Below are 19,319 nucleotides of genomic sequence, written 5' to 3' on the forward strand. Positions count from 1 at the left end.
GCCTCTCGCCCTCCCCTTTTTATAGCCTCGGCCCAGAAGAGCGTCGCGAGGACGGACGGGCGGGGCCGCTCCTACCACCACGAAGCGCTCCCTGATTGGCCGCCCGCGGGCGGCTGACGCGGCGCACCCGCTTTCGGCGCACGTGGAAGGAGGCTGTTGTGGCTCTGCTTCGGGGTGACTCGGTGATTGGCCGGCGCCCGGCTTCCGGGGCCGAGGGGCCGAGGGGCCGGAAGCCGAAAGCAGCTCCCGGAAGCGGAAGTCAGTGGAGGATTGGGAGGCGTTGCGTTCACCGCTGCTCGGTTTTTTTGTTTGTTTGTTTGTTTATTTTTACGAACCTTGCACCCGGGAGGCTCCGGGGGGGGGAGGTTTTATCTGGCCGCGGCGGAGCCTTGCCTCCTCCCGCGGCCTCCGCTTCGCAATGCCTCGGTATTGCGCTGCTACCTGTTGCCGGAACCGAGCGGGGCAGAGCGCCCGGGACCAGCGGAAGCTCAGCTTCTACCCGTGAGTACCAAGGGGAGGCTGAAGGGACGGGCTGCGCGATACCCGACCCGCCAGCTGAGATGGAAGTGGGTGGTGTCATGAAGCGGAGGGGAAGGAGAGTGGGTTGTGGCAAAATAGAGGGCGATTTTTCTTTTTTCCAGCTGGTGTTGAAATGACACCAAAGAAAACCCCATGTGTTGCAGAACGGAACACTCTGAACAACATCAAGCAACACGTTGGTTAATAATACACTAGCAATATTTTTATAACACTATACTGTTTCAGAATTCATAAACAGAAGATGTATAATATGTGCATGGAGTCACAAACTAATAATCAAATAAATGTTCCATGAACAAGAATGGTAGGAGTGGCAAGTCACTGTCAAAGGTCACTGGAGGCAGAATGCCTTTCCAAGTCAATATCCTACAAACATGGGTGCTCCAAACGTCACAATAGGGTGCTCCAAGCACAGCAGCAGACAGTGCAGTTCTTCCAAGATACTGAACAAATTAATAGTCCTCAAAGGTACAGCAAATGGCCGTGGATCAGCTATCACTAAAAACTGACTTCAGAGCAATCCATTGCAGCCCAACAGGAAGCCCCCTCTGGAATTTGTCCAGAGACACGCAGATGTTGACGTGTTTTAATCTGTCTTTAATAATCTTTTATGGATAAATGTAATGGATTGTGTGGTTGTTTTTTTGTAAACTGATTTGAGGTTTGATTGCAATTGAACGATATGCAGTGTTTATTTTCTGGGGGGACATGGGTATGCATACCCCTAAACATTTTCATAATCTTTGTACTTTTTTGTTATTTTACTGTATTTATTCTTCCTGATTTGGACTATAAAATGGTGATTTTCTTGAGTCAAAGTGAGAGTACCCCTAAACATTTGTTTAGGGGAAAAAGAACGGACGATATGTAAATATGGACTGGGAAGTAAAGGAATGGAGAAAGTGGGAGTCCACTGAAACTTTTGTGTTGAAAGGGTAGCTGTCATTTGGCAGATTCATGTAAGCACGTATATCTGGTAGACCCGGTGTGAACCTGTGTCTCTGCTTGGCTACTCGGCACTTAAATACATGACCTTTCACACTGCTGTTGAATGCTGCATTGTATCAATTTTCTTAAATTACAATTGTTTCTAAGTGCTATAATAAATTGTCCAAAATAAATAAATACTCAGCACTTTACACGCATCCATTCAAAAAGGGTAGGTTTTCAAAAAGTAATGTATTTCATCCTCTTCTCTGCACCTTGCCTGATAGTCAACTTTAAGATTGGCTGGGTCCAGTAAGAATGGTGTCTCTAGGGGGGCTACATACAGCTTGGTTAACAAGGTGCAAACTAGCAGACAAACATAGTGTAGTCGGGACCTAATTGAGGAAAAAGAGGCAGGACCTGCTAGCCAAGATCTAGATCTGGAGGACTGTACCTGTTGTTGTCTAAAAAGACCACGTAAGCCCATTTCAAAATATGATCAATGCTTTTTACCAGCAACATACTGTGTGATACTATTGTGAATGCTCACAGTGTCCATATGAATGCCTAGCATTTGTTTGACATCCTGCTCTTCAGAGCGAAGTTTCCAGAGAAGCTCCCTACACAAACAAGCTATATCCCTTGTGAAGTTTATCAAAATAGCAGCAGCACAAATAAATAAAATTTGAATCTACAATACTGACCTAAAAAGCATGGGAAGCTGAAGATTTTCAGCTGTCTCCAATCATCACCTGCCTCTTGTCTGGAGGGACCCATGGAGATCTTAATGAAGCAGCAGTTTCATTGGGAAACCCAATGGAGACCCTGCCATGAAGACCCAAGGCAGATCTTAATGAAGCAGCAGTTTCATTGGGAAAAGCAGTCCCTGAGATACCCAAATCCTAAGCCATTTAGGATTTATGTGTCAGTGCTAGCCCTTTGAATTGTGATGTTATGTCACTGGCTGAATTGTGATGTTATGTCACTGGCTGATGCATTATTTAAATCATATAATTTATCCTGAGCTCTCGTTCTTGCTAAGTATGTTTTGTAAGAAATTTAAATGGATATTTTTGCACATAAAGTCTAAAAGGTTGCATGTAATTTTACTTGAAGTGTAACATACTGTTCTTGTAAAAAATATTTTAAAGCAGATTTCCTCTTCATGATAAAGAAAGATTAGAGAAATGGTTACGGAATATGAAACGTGACACTTGGACTCCCAGCAAGCACCAGGTTCTCTGCAGTGACCATTTTACACCAGATTCTCTTGATGTACGATGGGGCATTCGATATTTGAAAACGACAGCAGTGCCGACTATTTTTTCATCATCCGTTAATCAGGTAAAACAGAGAATTTCAAATTAGAAACAAACTGTGTAAAACAGTGTAAGGATGTGCACAATCCGCACCCTCTTGATCCACCCTCTGGCTCTGTTCTGAGACCGCTGGATGATGCCAACCCAGGGGCCACCTGCCCCTGAATTAGTTAGGGGGCAGGACTACTGTTTAATATTTGTTTAAAACCCCAAGTAAACATATGCCTGGGAAGGACTAGGTGGGAGGGAGGAGATACTGTGTCTTCTTCCCTCCAAAACAAGAGTGGAGGGTGCTTTGCTAAACATCATGGGACTTGGGGTTTTTTGCTAATAAAAACTAATTATACTGCTATATACCAAAATGGGCTTCTGTGAAAGGTTTGTACCGTTATACCCAAACATTCTGGGTTTAAAAGGTAAAGGTACCCCTGACCGTTAGGTCCAGTCATGGATGACTCTGGGGTTGCGGGCTCATCTTGCTCTATAGGCCAAGAGAGCTGGCATTTGTCCACAGACAGCTTCCAAGTCATGTGGCCAGCATGACTAAGCCGCTTCTGGCGAACCAGAGCAGCGCACGGATATGCCGTTTACCTTCCCACTGGAACGGTACCTATTTATCTACTTGCACTTTGACATGCTTTCGAACTGCTAGGTGGGCAGGAGCTGGGACCCAACCACGGGAGCTCACCCCGTCGCCGGGATTCGAACTGCCGACCTTCTGATCAGCAAGCCCTAGGCTCTGTGGTTTAGACCACAGCGCCACCTGCGTCCCTCTGTTCTGGGTTTAGTTACCTTAAAGAGTGTTTCCAGTTGAACCTTTCTGCTCTCTTTAAGGCTGTATGGTATTTTATATATGCATTTTAAGTTGCTTTTGTATTCTCCCAGGGGCTTTTGATGGCCCAGTGAGGAATTCAAGTTTGTGTGTGTGTGTCTGTGTGTCTAATGTACTCTACTAATTTTTGTGTTAGACTTTGCTTTTGGAATGTGATATCAGAAGTATTGATTGTTAAACTGACCTTTAAAATCGGTCATTACCGGTACTTCAGTATTAGAACTTTAAAGGAGTCTATTGGAGTGGAGTAGTAGGTGGATGCTATCAATTAGTGTGCAAGCTTCAAATTTATTTTGAATGGCGGGACTATGGAATAATATTTCAGGTTGCAGTCCTGTGCTCACTTACTGTGGAGTAAGCCCTCACTGACCACAGTTGGACTTGCATCTGAGAAAACATGCATAGGATTATGCTGTAATACCATATAGGAGAGGGAACCACCATGCAATGTGTTGTAACAACTTTAATAAAATCAATTATTTTCTCTTCTTTAGGAAAAAGGATTTTCCCAGAAAAGAAAACAAGAGAAAATAGATGTCAAACAAAGGGATATGGGTGTAGCAACTGCATCTCTTAAACTTGCTTCACCAAAGAAAAATATCATTGAAGAAAGCCTATATAGAAAAGCACTTTGTACAACTTTAAACAAGTCTCCAGAAAAGAAAGGACTGCTTAAGAACACAGTAAAAGTTGCAGATGACGTTTCCTGTCTAATTAAGTCTGTTACACAGAATACGGAGCAGACCAGCCCAGTCTTAATGCCAGCTGATGTGCAGAATTCAGCAGCCCACGATTACAGCTCCCCAGAAAATTGTAGTTTTAATAACTCTATAGATAACATCTTCAGTAGCACAACCACAATTTTGCAAACTTCAGTTCATGATCTTCATTCATGTCTTGAGCGCCTTTCAGATTCCAAAGTCACAGTTCCACAGTCACATATTGAACACTTGGGTTCATCTCCAGAATTAAACAATATCACTCTACCAATTAATGACCTTCCATCTGATCAACTGGACTTTCCCATTGCAAGCTGTTCAGTGGAATTGCAAGAAACTGATGAAAACACTGTGTTGCTCCACACTGTTTCACAAGCTTTAGAACAGTTGAATGGTAATAAAGATTCTGTTATCACCATTATAGTTCCTTCTGAGGGTTCAAGAACTCCCTTACTGTTAGAGGGTTCATTTCTACCAGAAGAACAGGAATTAATAAACATAGAATCGGAAACATCTGCATGTATTGCCAGTTACAGTGGAATTGATGTTCTGCAGACTGAGCATTCATATTGTAGGCAAGACTCTGACAGGGAACAACTCTGGCAGAAAATTGCAAAGCTTCACTCCAAAATAGCCCTTTTAGAAATCCAGGAGAGGAAAACCTTAAGCAGGCTCAAATCCTTAGAAGCACTTATCGCAAAACTGAAGCAGGAAAATCTGCTCTCTGAAGAAAAACTCAAGATTGTAGAAAACTGTTTCACAACATTTGAAGTTACTATGATACAATAAAGGTTTTGCACTGATTGTTTCATCTGATTACTACTTTGTACTTCGAAGATGATTGATTCCTTCATTCATTTTTAAGGGTACTATTTAATAGCATTTATTAAATGCTCAAGTTTCTTAAAGGTGCAACAGACGGGCTATTCATAAAGGAGAACCCTTGTATTTTATTTCATGATTGCACTGAAGTAAGTTGTTTGATGTGGCTTAATCAAAGAGTTAGGCTTCACTCGAGCCCCATTAACTTAAAAGTTGCAGCTTCTTTGGTCTACTCGGTACTAAATGTATTCCATGGGAGGTGCACATAGAATTGCAGCCTACATTAAGATTCAATAGATCTTGGTTTCCACTTACTGTGTTTAGCAGAGAGGGTCAGATTGAGTTGTCTATGGAAATAAAAGGGATTTTATTGAAATAAGATGGGTTAGGCTCAAGACCATAGTGTTTTTCTTTGAAATATGAGCGAAATACCCAGTACCTGGGGGGGGGGGGATAGATCCAGTGGTTTAACTGAATTGTTGATTAAACCACTGTGATTTCTAATATCTTCCTAACACAGTGTTTCCATTACTTCCTCTTTCTTTTCAGTTGGATAAATTGCCCATGCAAGGTGGTAATTAATTAGTCTCCTACCAGATTCTGGAAAAGGAGATACTCTGTAGAGATACTTTGCCACTGAATTACAGTTGACTCTACATTTGTTTCTTATTCAACACCGGGATGCATAAGCAGCCTGAATACTGAGGGAATGGCTTTTATGAGCCCCCCCATCCCCCAATATGCTATAGGCTACCCCATCTCTTTGATAGGGATATGGTCCCTTTCAAGATGCATCAGTATTATCCATGATCATAAGTTTTTTGTTGCACAATTGGCTTTAACATACAATGCTCCCAGACCTTTGTGAGATGAGCTGCAATTGGAGAAGTGGGAATAAGGAAGCAGGAAGGGATAAAAAATGAAGAAAGAGCAAGCTTCCAAATTATATCATGACGCGACGACCCTATGGTGATTAAAAGAATGGATGGAAGTGAAAAATGGTGAAGTTTTGGATCTAGAAGGTGCTGGGCTGGGACATGGTTGGCATTTATATTTATTGAAAGATAAAATTGAAAAATATAACTGGTTTTGGAATAATATCATAATAAAATCAGTGTATAAGATATGGAAAAAATATCAATGTATATTGGAGCCAAAAGTGCTTTGGTGGGTATCACCAAAAGAAATTGAAGCAGTAAGAAAAAATAATATGGAGGATAATTGGCCAACTTATAAAGATTTGCTTGAAGAAGTGAATGGGAATTGGAAGCTAAAAGAATATAATGAAGTTAAAAAATACTGCAACGAGTGGCTGCAGTATTTCCAAATTAATGAACGGTTTAAAAAAGATAATGAAATCGGATTTGAAAAAGAAATGCCAAAATTTGGGAAAATTATATTAGAAGGGAAAGGGAAATATATACAAAAATTGTATGATTTGCTATTGGATTGGGAGACAAAAGATTAATTGACGACAGAAGTTATGATCAAATGGGCACAGGATTTAGGGGGAAATATTTTGTATGAAAATTGGGGAAAATTTTGGAAAAGAGATTTAAAGTATATTATAAATTATGATCTAAAAGAAAATGTCTACAAAATGCAGTATAGATGGTACCTTATCCCGACGAGATTGGCAAAAATATACAAAAGTAATGGTAATATCTGCTGGAGATGCAAAGAAGAAATAGGTACGTTTATGCATATATGGTGGAATTGTAAAAAAAATAAAAATATTGGGAAGAAATTTATAAAGAGTTAAAAAAGGTAACAAAGCATTCATTCAAGAAAGAACCGAAAATATTCCTTTTGGGAATGACGAGTGAAGAAATCAAAACAAAAGATATTTTAATTGCTAAGAATTGGAAAAGTGATATAATTCCAAGTAAAGAAGATTGGCTATCAAAATTAATTATATATAAAAATTTGGCAACAAAAGAAGGAGTCCCAAAAAGTCTAGGCAAAGAAAAGGTAGAAAAGGAGTGGGAACCATTTAACCAATATTTAAGAAAGCAGGTTGAAAAAGCAGGTTGAAAAATCTTATAGCAGATTTATGAAGGGTGCAGAAACAAAGAAAAGAAAGGAAAAAGACAGAAAAGAGTGTGCAGAAAAGTAAAGGAAGTAAAATCAGTTTATAGGAAAGGCTGGAAGTCATAGGGGGTGGAGCGGGGAGGAAAAAGGGGTTATGTTTATTTTTGTTTAAGTTTTAAGTTTCATGTTTAGTTTGGTTTAAGTTTACGTTATTGTATGCTGCTTATGTTATTGTTTGAGTTCAAGTTTATGTTTATGTTACATTATGTTACATTATGTTATTGGTGTAATATGATTTGAAGGTGGTGGGTTATGATTTTGTTTCTTATGATTTCTATGATTTATTTATGATTTTGTTTTGTATGATATTTTTAAAGGAAAATAAATAAAGTCTTTTTAAATTAAAAAAAAGGAAAGGAAAGGTGATAGGCAAGGCAGGAAGTGCAAGGAAACGGGAACCCAAATTCAAAGGGAGAGCTAATGGAGTTTCCGGCCACAATAGGGAGCTGGTTCCTTCCAGAAAAGAGTCGGATGAATTATGGGGCATGATCAAGAAGATCCACATGCACCTCTATACAGATGGAGAATATCCAGCTAAGATGCTTTTTATTTGGCCCATCAATCTAGCTACAGGCATGCCTATACAACTGGATTTTGACTGAACACCTAAATATTGATACGATATGAATTCTAATTCCATAAATTGGCATTTTTCACAAGTTACCGCCAGGTGGATGAAGCCTGTGCCAAAATTTGTATAAATGAATAGGGAACAGTAAGTGGTGTGAGTTTTGGATTACACAAAACCAGGCACGCTTCCAGTTTTTATTTTATTGCGTTCATGAATTGCTTCACATAAAATATTCCAAAGCAATTTCACAGCAAAAACAAACAATTTAAAGATGCAGTGTGGGAAGTTTTGTTTTCTGTGCAATGCACATTATTAGCCTGATACCCTGAGACCGACACTTAGGAGTAAGGGAAATGAGCCAGTTGCTGGCTTAAAATTATAGTTTGGACAGTTGAAATGATTGGCACATCTAATGATCATTTATTGTTAGATAAAAGAGCACAGTGGATGTGAAGGTTAGTGCCATTCTAGATGGTATGAAACGTAAGTACTGATTATCCAGCTCTTACTAGGACTACATAATGGTTTGACGTATAAATGAGGTAATCAACTCAAGTCTTAATCGAGCAAGCTTATGTTTGCCTTAGCCTGATGAACTTTTGATCCACAGGAATATAGGTAATAATCTCTACACCTGAATAATTGCCTTTGAAAGTAATACCTTCTCTAATCAGCTATATTATTTTAAGAACAAAGAAGCTTATTTGTAATATAGCTGTTCTGAAATAATCCAACAAGTATAAGAAAGCTGCTTCTTTTTTAGTGCATATAAAAGTTATATTTTATTTAACCCCAGATTCTGACATTAAAACAAATCTAAATAAATTATATTTTGTTACTAGCTGTTTTTCCATTTTTGTGGTGGTACATGTAGAAAGCTTGTTTTGCTTATTATCGTTCTGATGAGATACTCCTTTCCTTTCCTAAATCTGATCCCATTTTTTTTTACTGATGCCAAAAGAGAAAAAATCCGCAGTTAAAGAGGATTTCTACAAGTTCCACATCTTAGTTAATTGAGTATGTATTATTTGTCGGCCATATAGCACCATATGGGAGCCTTCTATAACTATAGCTTTCTAGATTTTTTAATATGGTTGATATATGGCTTGTTTTCTTTGACTATTTATTTGACATCAGCCCATATTATGACTAGGACAATATATTGCTATAGTATATAAACTTCAGAAGGTTTTTTCCTTCATTTGATTTCTGTTTCTGAAATAGTTGGATCCTTTTACATGATATACACACAAGTTCCCTTCCTTGTGTCTGTTTCAAACGTGAAAGAAATACTTGTGGAATTAAGAGAAGCTGCACAGTCACTAAAATAGATGCCTGCAAATTATAATCATACTAAAATGATACTTTAAAAAAATGAATTGGTTTTTCAACAAATACAATAACCATTAAACACTTATCCAACAGTACGGCTAATGGTGTTTATTTTATCCATTGTCTCTAGACATACACTGACACATTCAACATTCAAACATATTACTTGATGTAACCTCTCCACTGAGACTATTGAGTGGTTGGTATAAGGAGGTCTTTCTTTTGGTCATTAACAAGGTTAAAGAAAGGAGTCCACATTTCCTAGAAGGCTTCTCTATTTGTTATGCCTTTAACTGCCCTCCTGTGTCTGGTGAGATGTTCAGACATTGCTGTATCCCAGATACAGCGGTACCGCGGTTTTCAAACAGCTTAGTTCCCGAACAACTCGGAACTCGAACGCTGTAAACCCAGAAGTAGGTGTTCCAGTTTTCGAACTTTGCCTTGGAAACCAAACGTGCTCCTGAGCTTCCGTTTTGCAAACGGAGGAGATGGCTGTTTTGAAGGATCAGGAGGCTCTTCTAAGAGAAGCACTGGAAAGTGCCAGGAGAAGAGGAGATATAGCAGAAGGACGGGCCACTACTATGGCTGTTCGGTTTGCCAAGTTAAAACATCGCCTGCAGGCGAGAAAATGAATTATCCCCAGTCCACATAAAGTATGGGCTTTGGTTGCCTCTAGGGATTGGAACCCTGAGACTTGGGATAGGGATATCTGGGATTCAGATGATGATGAATGTGAATGGATTGAGGATGAGGAAGGGGATGAAAGTACATGGGTGGCTGTTGCACAGCCACTGATTACTAATAAGAGTAAAGGACTACCTGGTAAGCCGCAGGGTACTCAAACAACTAGGATCGTTAGAGATTACATGCAGCAGGTGTTAGCAGACGTAGCAAGAAATAATAGGCAGAATCCAGGAAAGAGTGAGCCAATGGTTGGTGAGACTGTGGGACCAAGGAGCTAGCAGTCTTTACTGTACTGCAGATGAATGAGTAGTCAAATTGGGCACGTTGACCAGGGATACAGTGATTAATCAGTACCTACGTACGCCTAACCCCGGTGTCGCTGCATCTCTATTTGATTGGGTCGCACATGCAGTCCGAACTAGATACCCAGCCGCGATGGACTGGGAGGAACAGATGCCCTCATGGCATACAATTGATGAAGCAATAGAGCAGTTGCAAAGGATGGCTATGCAGACTGGACTTTACTTGCAGAGGTTTGCAGGACTTGATTTCCAGCGTCTCACCGCAGGGATGAGAGCACGTTTGATGAAGGGCTTCCCTCCCCACATGTGAGGTTGCCTGTTAGCATTGCTTGGGCCTGCACAGGGGGTAGTAGTGGGGGAGATGGTTGTGCTTTTAAGTCAATTAGGAAAGGTCCACAGAGAGAATGTTGCCAAACCCTGGGCACGTGAGGCAAGGGTGGGGGAGAAGTTCCAGCAAGTCAAGTTTAGGCAAACCAAGAAGCCAGCTGGTAAGATGACACGGGGGCAAATGTTTATGGAGCTCCTCAAGGCAGGAGTGTCTAAAGCGGACATCGACGGTATTGCAACAGCTGAAATATATGTAAGATGTGGAAGCAGAGGTGTGCTGATAGTCACAGGGAGACAGACAGCAATCCTCAAGTAAGGGGCCACCCCAGCCGTCCCAACCACTCCACCAGAGGAGACATTCTATCTCTCTTGGAAGGAGGCCCAGGGGTGGGAGATACCTCAGCCCATGGTTTAGGGGGATGGCAAGACTCCGGAGATAAGGCTAAGGAAGACAGCCATCCCTGGAGATCAGCGCCCTCATATACCCTTGACCATATATTGGTCTTGAACGAATGTACAGCATGTAATGGCCCTCATGGATACTGGAGCAGAGGTAACCCTAATACATGGCAACCCTGTATTAGGGGGCCACAGTATATATATCAATGCCTATGGAGATGGGGAAGAGCGTACTACGCAAGTAAAAATATGCCTAGCTTTGGGAAAGTCTGGACCCTTTTGGGCAACTGTGCTAGTCTCTCAGGAACCTGAGTATATCATTGGAGTTGATTTATTGAAAGGGGGGAATTCCAAACCCCATGGGGCCAGTTCTCTTTTGGGGTTCGGGCCATAATGGTGGGAAGGGCAAAAGTGGACCAACATTAAAAATACCACCCACCTTGGAAAACGGTATATGTAAAGCAATATCGGCTGCCAGGGGGGCATAAGCAGCACAGGAGAGAATGAGAATCCTGACACACAGATGCTCCATTTCCCCTCCTTCTCTGGTAAGACACCTCACAATAGCGGAGGACTGGGAAAGTGGGTGCACATTGCCTGGGGGGGGGGAGGCAACTGGGCCGGCCATGCTTTTTTGTTTTCTCAAATGTGACACAGCCACCTAAGGCTCCCCCTTCCTCTCAGCTTCTCTTTGTGATGCTACAGAGGCATCCCTTTGCCTTCCCCTCTGGCCACAAAGCTGCATCCCTCTTGGGGACGCTGGGGACATTGAGAAGCTACTTTGAGTAGCACAGCCCCTGTGTGTGTCTCTCCTCTGAAGTAAATCACCTTGGATTCAAGTGGGGCTTGCTCGAATGTAAGCGTGTGTGCAGGGAATTGGAGCCCAAATGGGAAAACAAACAAACAGCTGGGCACTTTGCAAAGAAAGGAGGCGCTTAGGGTAGCACAGTCCCTGCCATGTCTCTCCTCTCCTCGGATTCAGTGGGACATCTTGAACTTGATTCTCTTTCTGGTGCTAGGGGAAGACCCTTTTTTATTCCCCCAATTTCTCAGATACACTTTTAATCTAGCTGACTATTTTGGTGGCCTTTTAGGAGGGTTTTGTATTTACATTTTATTCTCTTTTGTAAAGTGCCTCGGGTATAAAACTACTTAAAATGTGCAAATAAGAATTCAAAATCCTTGAAAAACGTCCTAGTTATGTAATACGCTTTCATATGCATTTTTGGCAATACTTCATTTTTGTATTATCTTTATTTCATACAAGGCATATTGTATATTTGCATAAAATGGCAGGATATAAACAAAGTGTTATTTTTGACAGAAATGACTTGATAGCTACTTTCCTTTCACACTGATAGCATATCTAATTCTGCATCAATTTACCTTAATTAAACCAATTACTGTAATACGCACAAAGTAATTCACTGAACAAACAGTTCAACAGATATCATTACTGCAAAGCCTTCACAGAAGCAAATACACATAACTGATAACCTTCTTAATTGCTAAAGACAGGATGTGTCCCTCTATGAGCACGTAATCCCCACTGAACCAATAGGGAAATACTTCATTCATCTATGTCAAAATGGGATGATGCTAACAGACCACAAAGGAGTTAATTTCATGCTCCACCTGTCGGGACTGGTCCAAAAGGGACATGGGACATCTCTTATCAACACGTTGCAGCCTGACATTGACCAAGAGGAACCACACACACCCCAACGGCTGGGAATTGTATGGTGACTCCACTCTCCATTTGTGTTTACAATAGGTATGGTATGTCTGGGGCGGCACCATAGCACCCATTACTGTAGTCATTTGCATTACAGTGCTACCTCTACTTACGAATTTAATGTGTTCCGAACACACATTTGTAAGTCGAAAAAAATTGTAAGTCGAATCCCATAGGAATGCATTGGGAGAAAAAAATTGTAAGTCGAAGCAACCCTATCTAAAAATTCGTAAGTAGAAAAAATCCTATCTAAACCGCATCCAAGATGGCGGACGGAGCTCTATTTGTAAGTAGAAAAATTCATAAGTAGAGTTATTTGTAAGTAGAGGTACCACTGTACTTTATTCTACACAATAGCCAGAAGAGAAGATTGCTGGGAGCCCAAAGTAAGGAATTACAGGCGGAGCAAGTTTCCATTTCCCCAGATCCTGCAGTCAATTGCTCTCCTCATTTGCACATTGAGAGGGTAGACACAAATCCACCATCTTCAGGTGCTGATGAGAACCCTCAAGCCATCGCTGACTCGCTCTCTACTAGGAAAACTCACATTTTTACACCATCCGGATCTTTGAGCTTTGGAATGTTGTCCCCAGTGAGTTTTAAAGCTCTGGTTCCACAGCCCAGCTTGGAGTCACCCATGGAAGAAGAATTGTAGGCAAAGATTTGGTAGGGGCTCAGCCTCAAGAGGAGGGGAAGGGGACGTCCTCTGTGCTACATCATCATAGCTCCTTTTGTGGATCAGGGAAATGAATCAACTCTACATAGATGCTTTCATTTTGCATTAAATAGATTTTAAAAAGAGGTCTCCCTAATGAGCTCTGATTTCCCTTTTATTTCTAAAGCATATTCTCAACTTCATTGCTATTTCACAATGGAAGAATTCTTTAAAATTTATAAAAGAGTCCTTTCATATGTCTCTCGTTTTGCCCTTGACTTAGACAAAGGACTTGTCTAACTCGCTGCTAGATTAAAAAGTATGTCCGCATTAAACTTGGAAGTTAATTTCGTGTTGCGATGGCATGTGTAGGATGGTGAATAGATTCTTCACCAGCAGTGAGGCTCCACCATGGTGGAGACTTGTTCTTTTATCTCGTATCTAATAGTAGTCAGTCAGATGTCTCTAAGCCACAGATGAAGACAATGGTTTTCCATTTCTTTACTCCCCAACAATGGGGGTTCAGAGGTCTTTTGCCCCTGAACATGGCTCATTCCATTTTGCTGTTGTGGCTAGCTTGATCCTCCATGAATCCGCCCACTCTTCTTTTAAAAGCATCCCAGTGAAAGGCTATATCTTGTGCCAGCAAATTCCTTATTGCCTGAATAAATTCTTTCACCTGGGATCTACTACTGAATTTCATTGGGTGACTTGAAGTTCTCAAGGGCAGAAGGGGAGAGCTCTATGTCCATTCACAATTTGATAGATGCCTATCTTACCGTCTTATGAAAGAGGACCAAATATATTAGGCTTTCTTTGTAGGAAATATGCTCCAAACCCTTAATCATTTTGGATTCTTGGGTTTTCTTTTTTCTGCTTTATTCCCAGTATTGTTGTAATGTTCCCAAACCAGAATTGCTATCTGCCTAGTTCAGTGGTTCTATTTCAATTTAAAAGGTGGGAAACAAATATTTCAAAAAAAAAAAACCGGTCCAAGCACTACATTAAAATGCAAGAACTAGTAAAGTTAGTTTTTGTAAAAGTCATCAAAGACCATTTGCAAATCAATATGCCTTCCGACAAAGCTTTTTGCAGGTGGAAACCAACCCCAAATTACCTCACTATTCTGAAAGCAAAATCCTTGGAGAAATTCCAAACAAATTCATGCAAGTTAATAAGGGCAGGATACCAAATTATATTTACAGCATTTCACATTCTCCCTTTAGATCTAGTAAAAATATTTGATTCTACACACATAGCACTGCCAGTATCTTTCCTCCCACTGTTTTCTGAGGCAACCTCATGGCATGGGAAATATCTGGTTTGCTATTCCATCCTATTTACAATTTAATACAGTACTTTAAAGTTCTTTCATCCCTAATTCCTTACAATTTTCCCTCCAGTTTTCTCAATGAGTAATTCATGTTGCTCTTTTGTAAGCTGACTATTCACCAGAAACACACTAGGACACTTGTGGAGTGAAACACACTTGTGGAGTGAACTGCAGATCACCAAGAAGAATGGAAAGTAACTAAACAAAAGTCATCTTTAGTTCTATCTAGAAGTTGTCCCAAATGTTCTACACATTTTCATGAAGAACACCATCCAGTTCCCAAATGCTCACAGCTGTACTCCCTGTGTGAATAAACTACCTTAAATTTTAGACAAAGAGGGCAAACTAAGCAAGAAAGAAATATATTATTTTGTATTTGCAAACACAGCCTAAAGCTGCTTATATTTAACTTTTCGTGCATACTATTTCCCAGGAAGAGATAGGGAAACATACTCCCCCAGCAAGTTACAGTTCATCATTTGCCCCGATTTTTCGTGAAGAAATATTTTGGTTCCTGCCTAGTTCATATTTATTTTTGTGGGTATCCAATAGTCCAAAGCAAAGTTTCCTTCTTTAGTATGTGAACCATTTAGGGTTTTACCACATAAATAAGAGCTAGATTTAACAAGGACAGGCACCTGGCTAAGTTTTAACAAGCCAGCAAATAGGGGGTTTTCAGTGAGCAGGAAGTCAGCCTTTAAAGGAAAAAGCTAAAGTAGAAGTTGCAGGCTGGTTCAGAGCCCTAAAAGATTTATTATTATAAACTAATCTTGCCAACAGGGAGTTCACATCTAATTTGCTGAGGAAAAAATAGAGGACAAGGCAATAACTGTGAACGCTCTTTGACTTCTTTCAGGTGCGGCAATTCCTACCCCCTCAGCTGTTTTGTCGTTGAGCTGGGAAGACAGGTAATGGCTTTTAATGAGATGAAAGCAAAGTGCTGACAATAAAATAAAGCAAGTCTTGAGACTTGAAGGTTTTCTAAAAGAGCGAAAACACATGGCCAAGTAGCTATGAAACTGGCAAGAAGCCAGCCCTTGAACTGGCATGGAAAAAAAATGAGACAATGTTCACAATAAAAAGAACCCCCACCTATTTTCACCACAAGCAGGTATGCCCATATACTAAAGTATGCGGTCTATCTTGTTATACAAATATTTATAGACTTTTGAGCCATCTGAGTGGCTGTTGTCTGTTGCTGGGAGAGACTCTTCTCAGCCTCACTATGTACACTATTTTAAAAATGGAGATGCCAAAGATGGAATCTAGGTCCATCCGTGTAAAGCATATGCCCACTTATAAGTTTTTACCCATGAAAGTGGTTGACATAGTCCTGTTGACTTTGTGGCTTGGCTTCAGTATAACTGACTTATTGTGATCACTCATAGAAAGACAAAAGGCTTTTCTCGCAGTTGCTTGGCTTCAGGTAACATTCGTCCTCTGCGACTAATTTACTGGGGGGCGTTATTGGGTTGTTGGTCTGTGAACCGCTCTGAGACCTCCAGGCATAGGGCGGTATATAAATAAAATACTGCTCTAAGAATAGTACGACATAACACCCGTGCGAATTTGTTTAACTAGAATTAACATGAGTGTTCAGAAGTCACTAAAAGCGGAGAAGATGCAAGTTAGAACTCCTTGCCAAGTTTCATACGTGTTCATTGGCTTTTAAGTTTTTTTTTCTTGCTCTGCTAAACTGCCTGATCAGTTCCGGTTAAGATGGCTTTAGGCCAGGCAGCCAGCTCCAGAGCTCCACAGATTTTAATCGAGTTTTAATTGATTTTAACTAAAATGTTGAGCTGTGAGATAAGCAATAATTAACAAACTTGGAGCTTATCTGTTCTGTCAGCACCCCTTTATCAAGTGAAAGCCCAGGTGGCTGAATTCGACACTCTATTGAGATTTTAACTTAGCCTCTTGAACCTAAAATACCATCCAGAGGCAAGAAAAGAATCTGGACCAGTCCCAGTAATGATACTGGAGCTCATAAATCCAGTAAAGCAGAGAAACAGATGAGAATGGACTCCTATCTCCCCACCAAAAGGACAACGCCCATTTTTCCCTTATGATATCCCCACTTCCCTGTAGCTTTTAAAATTGTTAGTAAAAAGTAAAGCCCCTAAAATAACCTGCTTTATCTCTCACACATTCAATGAAAGCAATTCTCCACTGCACACCTATCTGTTAAGCAGTCTTAGTAAGGAAACTGCCCTACAGTACTTATAAAGATCCTTTGACTCCACCTACAAGCTCATCCACCTATCAAGCACCACTTTCAATTTCTCTCTCTCTTTTCAAATTATTTTTATTGATTTTCCAAATTATTACAAATCAAACCGAATTGCTTTATTACAATTTCTTAAAACCCCACCTGCAAACATATGTCAATCATTTCCTCCCTTAGCCACATCATTTCTTATTTAATGTCCAGTTGCCATCCTTCACTTGTCATTAGTCCATTCTTGTAGCTGACCACTCATGCCACTTTCACTATTAACCCTGTAATGAAATGCAGGTGTGCAACCATGTGACAACGCTCCATTGTTTGTCTACTTGGAAGAAAGCCCTGCCATGTGAAACAGGACCTTCAGCCTTAGAAAACTCACACCCCCGCAGACAACCACTACAAAGGTTACTGAGGTTGCAATCCTAATCACACTTACACAGGAGCCAACTTGCATAAAATATGGTGGGGTCCAGGTAAGTCCCACCCCACATAATCACATGACACATTGCATACACACACACCATTTGAATGGGAATGGCCATCAACTTTGTGGGGGCCTGGCCCCCTCAAATATTTTATTGTAGGGGGCTGAAGCACCCATGGCCCCTAGGAGTTGGCTCCTATGAGCCCCGCTGACCCCAACAGCATTTACTTCTGAGTAAACATACTCAGGATTGCACCATTACTTGCTTCATGGGAGTACTGGCACAATACAAGCAAGCACAATCTTTCCTAGGAGTCACAATAGCAAACTATTTGTTATGTCTGGACAGGGCCATCTTAAGCATATCTGGCGCCGTGGCGCATGGTGCAAAGATCCCTCCGGCGCCCCCCCCTTTCCCAGTGCGGTTGTCTGGCGGGTGCGGCAGCGCGGCGCCCCCTGGCGGTCCGCGCCCTGGCGCATTGCGCCACCCAGCCTTGCCTTAGGGCCGGCCCTGTGTCTGGAGCAGGCTTCCTCAAACTCAGCCCTCCAGATGTTTTGAGGACCCACTGGTCCTGCTAGCTAGGGATCACGGGAGTTGTAAGCCAAAAACATCTGGAGAGCCGAGTTTGAGGAAGCCTGGTCTGAAGCTTTATTCCTAGAATAGATCTAGTTGGAGCTCAGCAGAACTGACTACATTTGAACAAACATGTTTCGAATCTGCCACTTTTCTAAAAAATAGACTGTCATATAAACTGTGCCTCAAAACATTGAATTCAACAAACCAGGAACTGGCTAGTTTTATCAAATTAAAATCCTGAGAGTACATGCAAAACATTAATGATGTTAAGAGAAAATTAATAGTCAATCTGTAAGAAAATCATTTCTTTGACTTGCAAAGATTAATTAAAAATTAGTTTACTGATTACTTAATCAGTAAACTAATTCTTAACCTCCAAGTTAATCTATTTCAATTTATTTGATAATTTACGCTGAAAATACAGAATATCATGAGTATTATGTTTGAGTTTCGCTGATTTGAGGCACTTCCTGGTGATACAACTTTACTTGTGAATAAAATGAAAATATCCAAAGCTTTCTGTTGTATTAACTGGTTGGCTGGCACCTGTCTGCCTTGGAAGACAATGGAAGAGTGCTCCTTTGTGGGTGAAGTCAAACTGCTGGAAGGCTACAGCACCTGCTGTGGCTTGTAGAGACCAGTATGGGAGAGACATGTTTTGTTGCAGCTGGAGCAGATGAAGACTTCTGCTTCTCCTGCCTTTAAATGAGAAGTGAACAGCATCTCCGTGCATCCCACCTCACCCTTGTAAGCCTTTCACTGTCTATCATTTTAACTCCACTTTTTCCCCATTTCAAATCGCTATGGAAATACCATAGAAGCACCCAAGATAGCTGTCTAGAACACAGCTTATAGATCTTAAAATGTACTGTGCGTCTGCCAGTGAACGCTCCCGTCAACTGTGCATGTGTCAGGGAGAGGGAGAGAAAAGAGACAACGTTGATGCATGAGGGAGAGAGAGATTTCTTTCATGGTTTGCTACTTGTGTAGTAACAGGTGTGGTGGAAGATTGCATGTTTTGGAATCTACCAACCTAAATTTACCAGCTGACTGCAGGCCTCTAGCTGAAAACACACCCCTAACTTACCTCAAAGGTCCAGTTCAGATGTCATGTTCACAGTCTGCAAACTGTGGAACTGTTGTGTTGTTGTGCTTAACTGCCTTAACTGAGTGTGTATTAGGGTTACCCCTCCCCAGCATCAAGACACTGCTTTTCAAAATGTCGATACCCATTCCTAGGCTAAACTTAATAAGAGACGTTTCTAAGCAGCCACTGTGGATGGATCACTTTTCCTGCCTTCAAATTTTAGAGGTACTAAATCACACAAAGAGAGCTGTGCATTAATAACCCCCAAATTTTAATTAACATGGTGTCTCATTCATGTACAAAATTGAAATCCCAGCTTTTCTGGAGAGGCTCCCCTATTTAATTAGGAGCTTTTGCTGCACTAATTGTTACATTTGTTCATTCCTTTCAAATCATACTAATGATGGCCAGATGGT

The 19,319-nt window shown here is 41.0% G+C and overlaps 1 protein-coding gene and 1 long non-coding RNA gene across 3 annotated transcripts in view; both read left to right on the top strand.

Annotated features, from left to right (window-relative positions):
* LOC148686166 (uncharacterized) overlaps nt 1–19,319 on the top strand; it is a 202,510-nt gene that overhangs the window by 140,921 nt on the left and 42,270 nt on the right. The gene's annotated exons all lie outside the window — the stretch shown is intronic.
* On the top strand, nt 161–5,141 carry THAP5 (THAP domain containing 5). Of its 2 annotated transcripts, none has more exons than XM_035110073.3 (3): nt 161–501; nt 2,622–2,811; nt 4,113–5,141. In XM_035110073.3, exons 1-3 carry the CDS (start codon nt 419–421, stop codon nt 5,124–5,126), a joined length of 1,287 nt encoding a protein of 428 aa, XP_034965964.1. In that variant the 5' UTR covers nt 161–418; the 3' UTR covers nt 5,127–5,141. The 2 variants fall into 2 exon arrangements, with proteins under 2 accessions (XP_034965964.1, XP_034965963.1); XM_035110072.3 differs by having other exon boundaries at nt 190–501; nt 2,619–2,811.

The sequence above is a fragment of the Zootoca vivipara genome, chromosome 3 (assembly GCF_965207765.1).
Source record: "Zootoca vivipara chromosome 3, rZooViv2.hap1.1, whole genome shotgun sequence".
Taxonomy (NCBI): domain Eukaryota; kingdom Metazoa; phylum Chordata; class Lepidosauria; order Squamata; family Lacertidae; genus Zootoca; species Zootoca vivipara.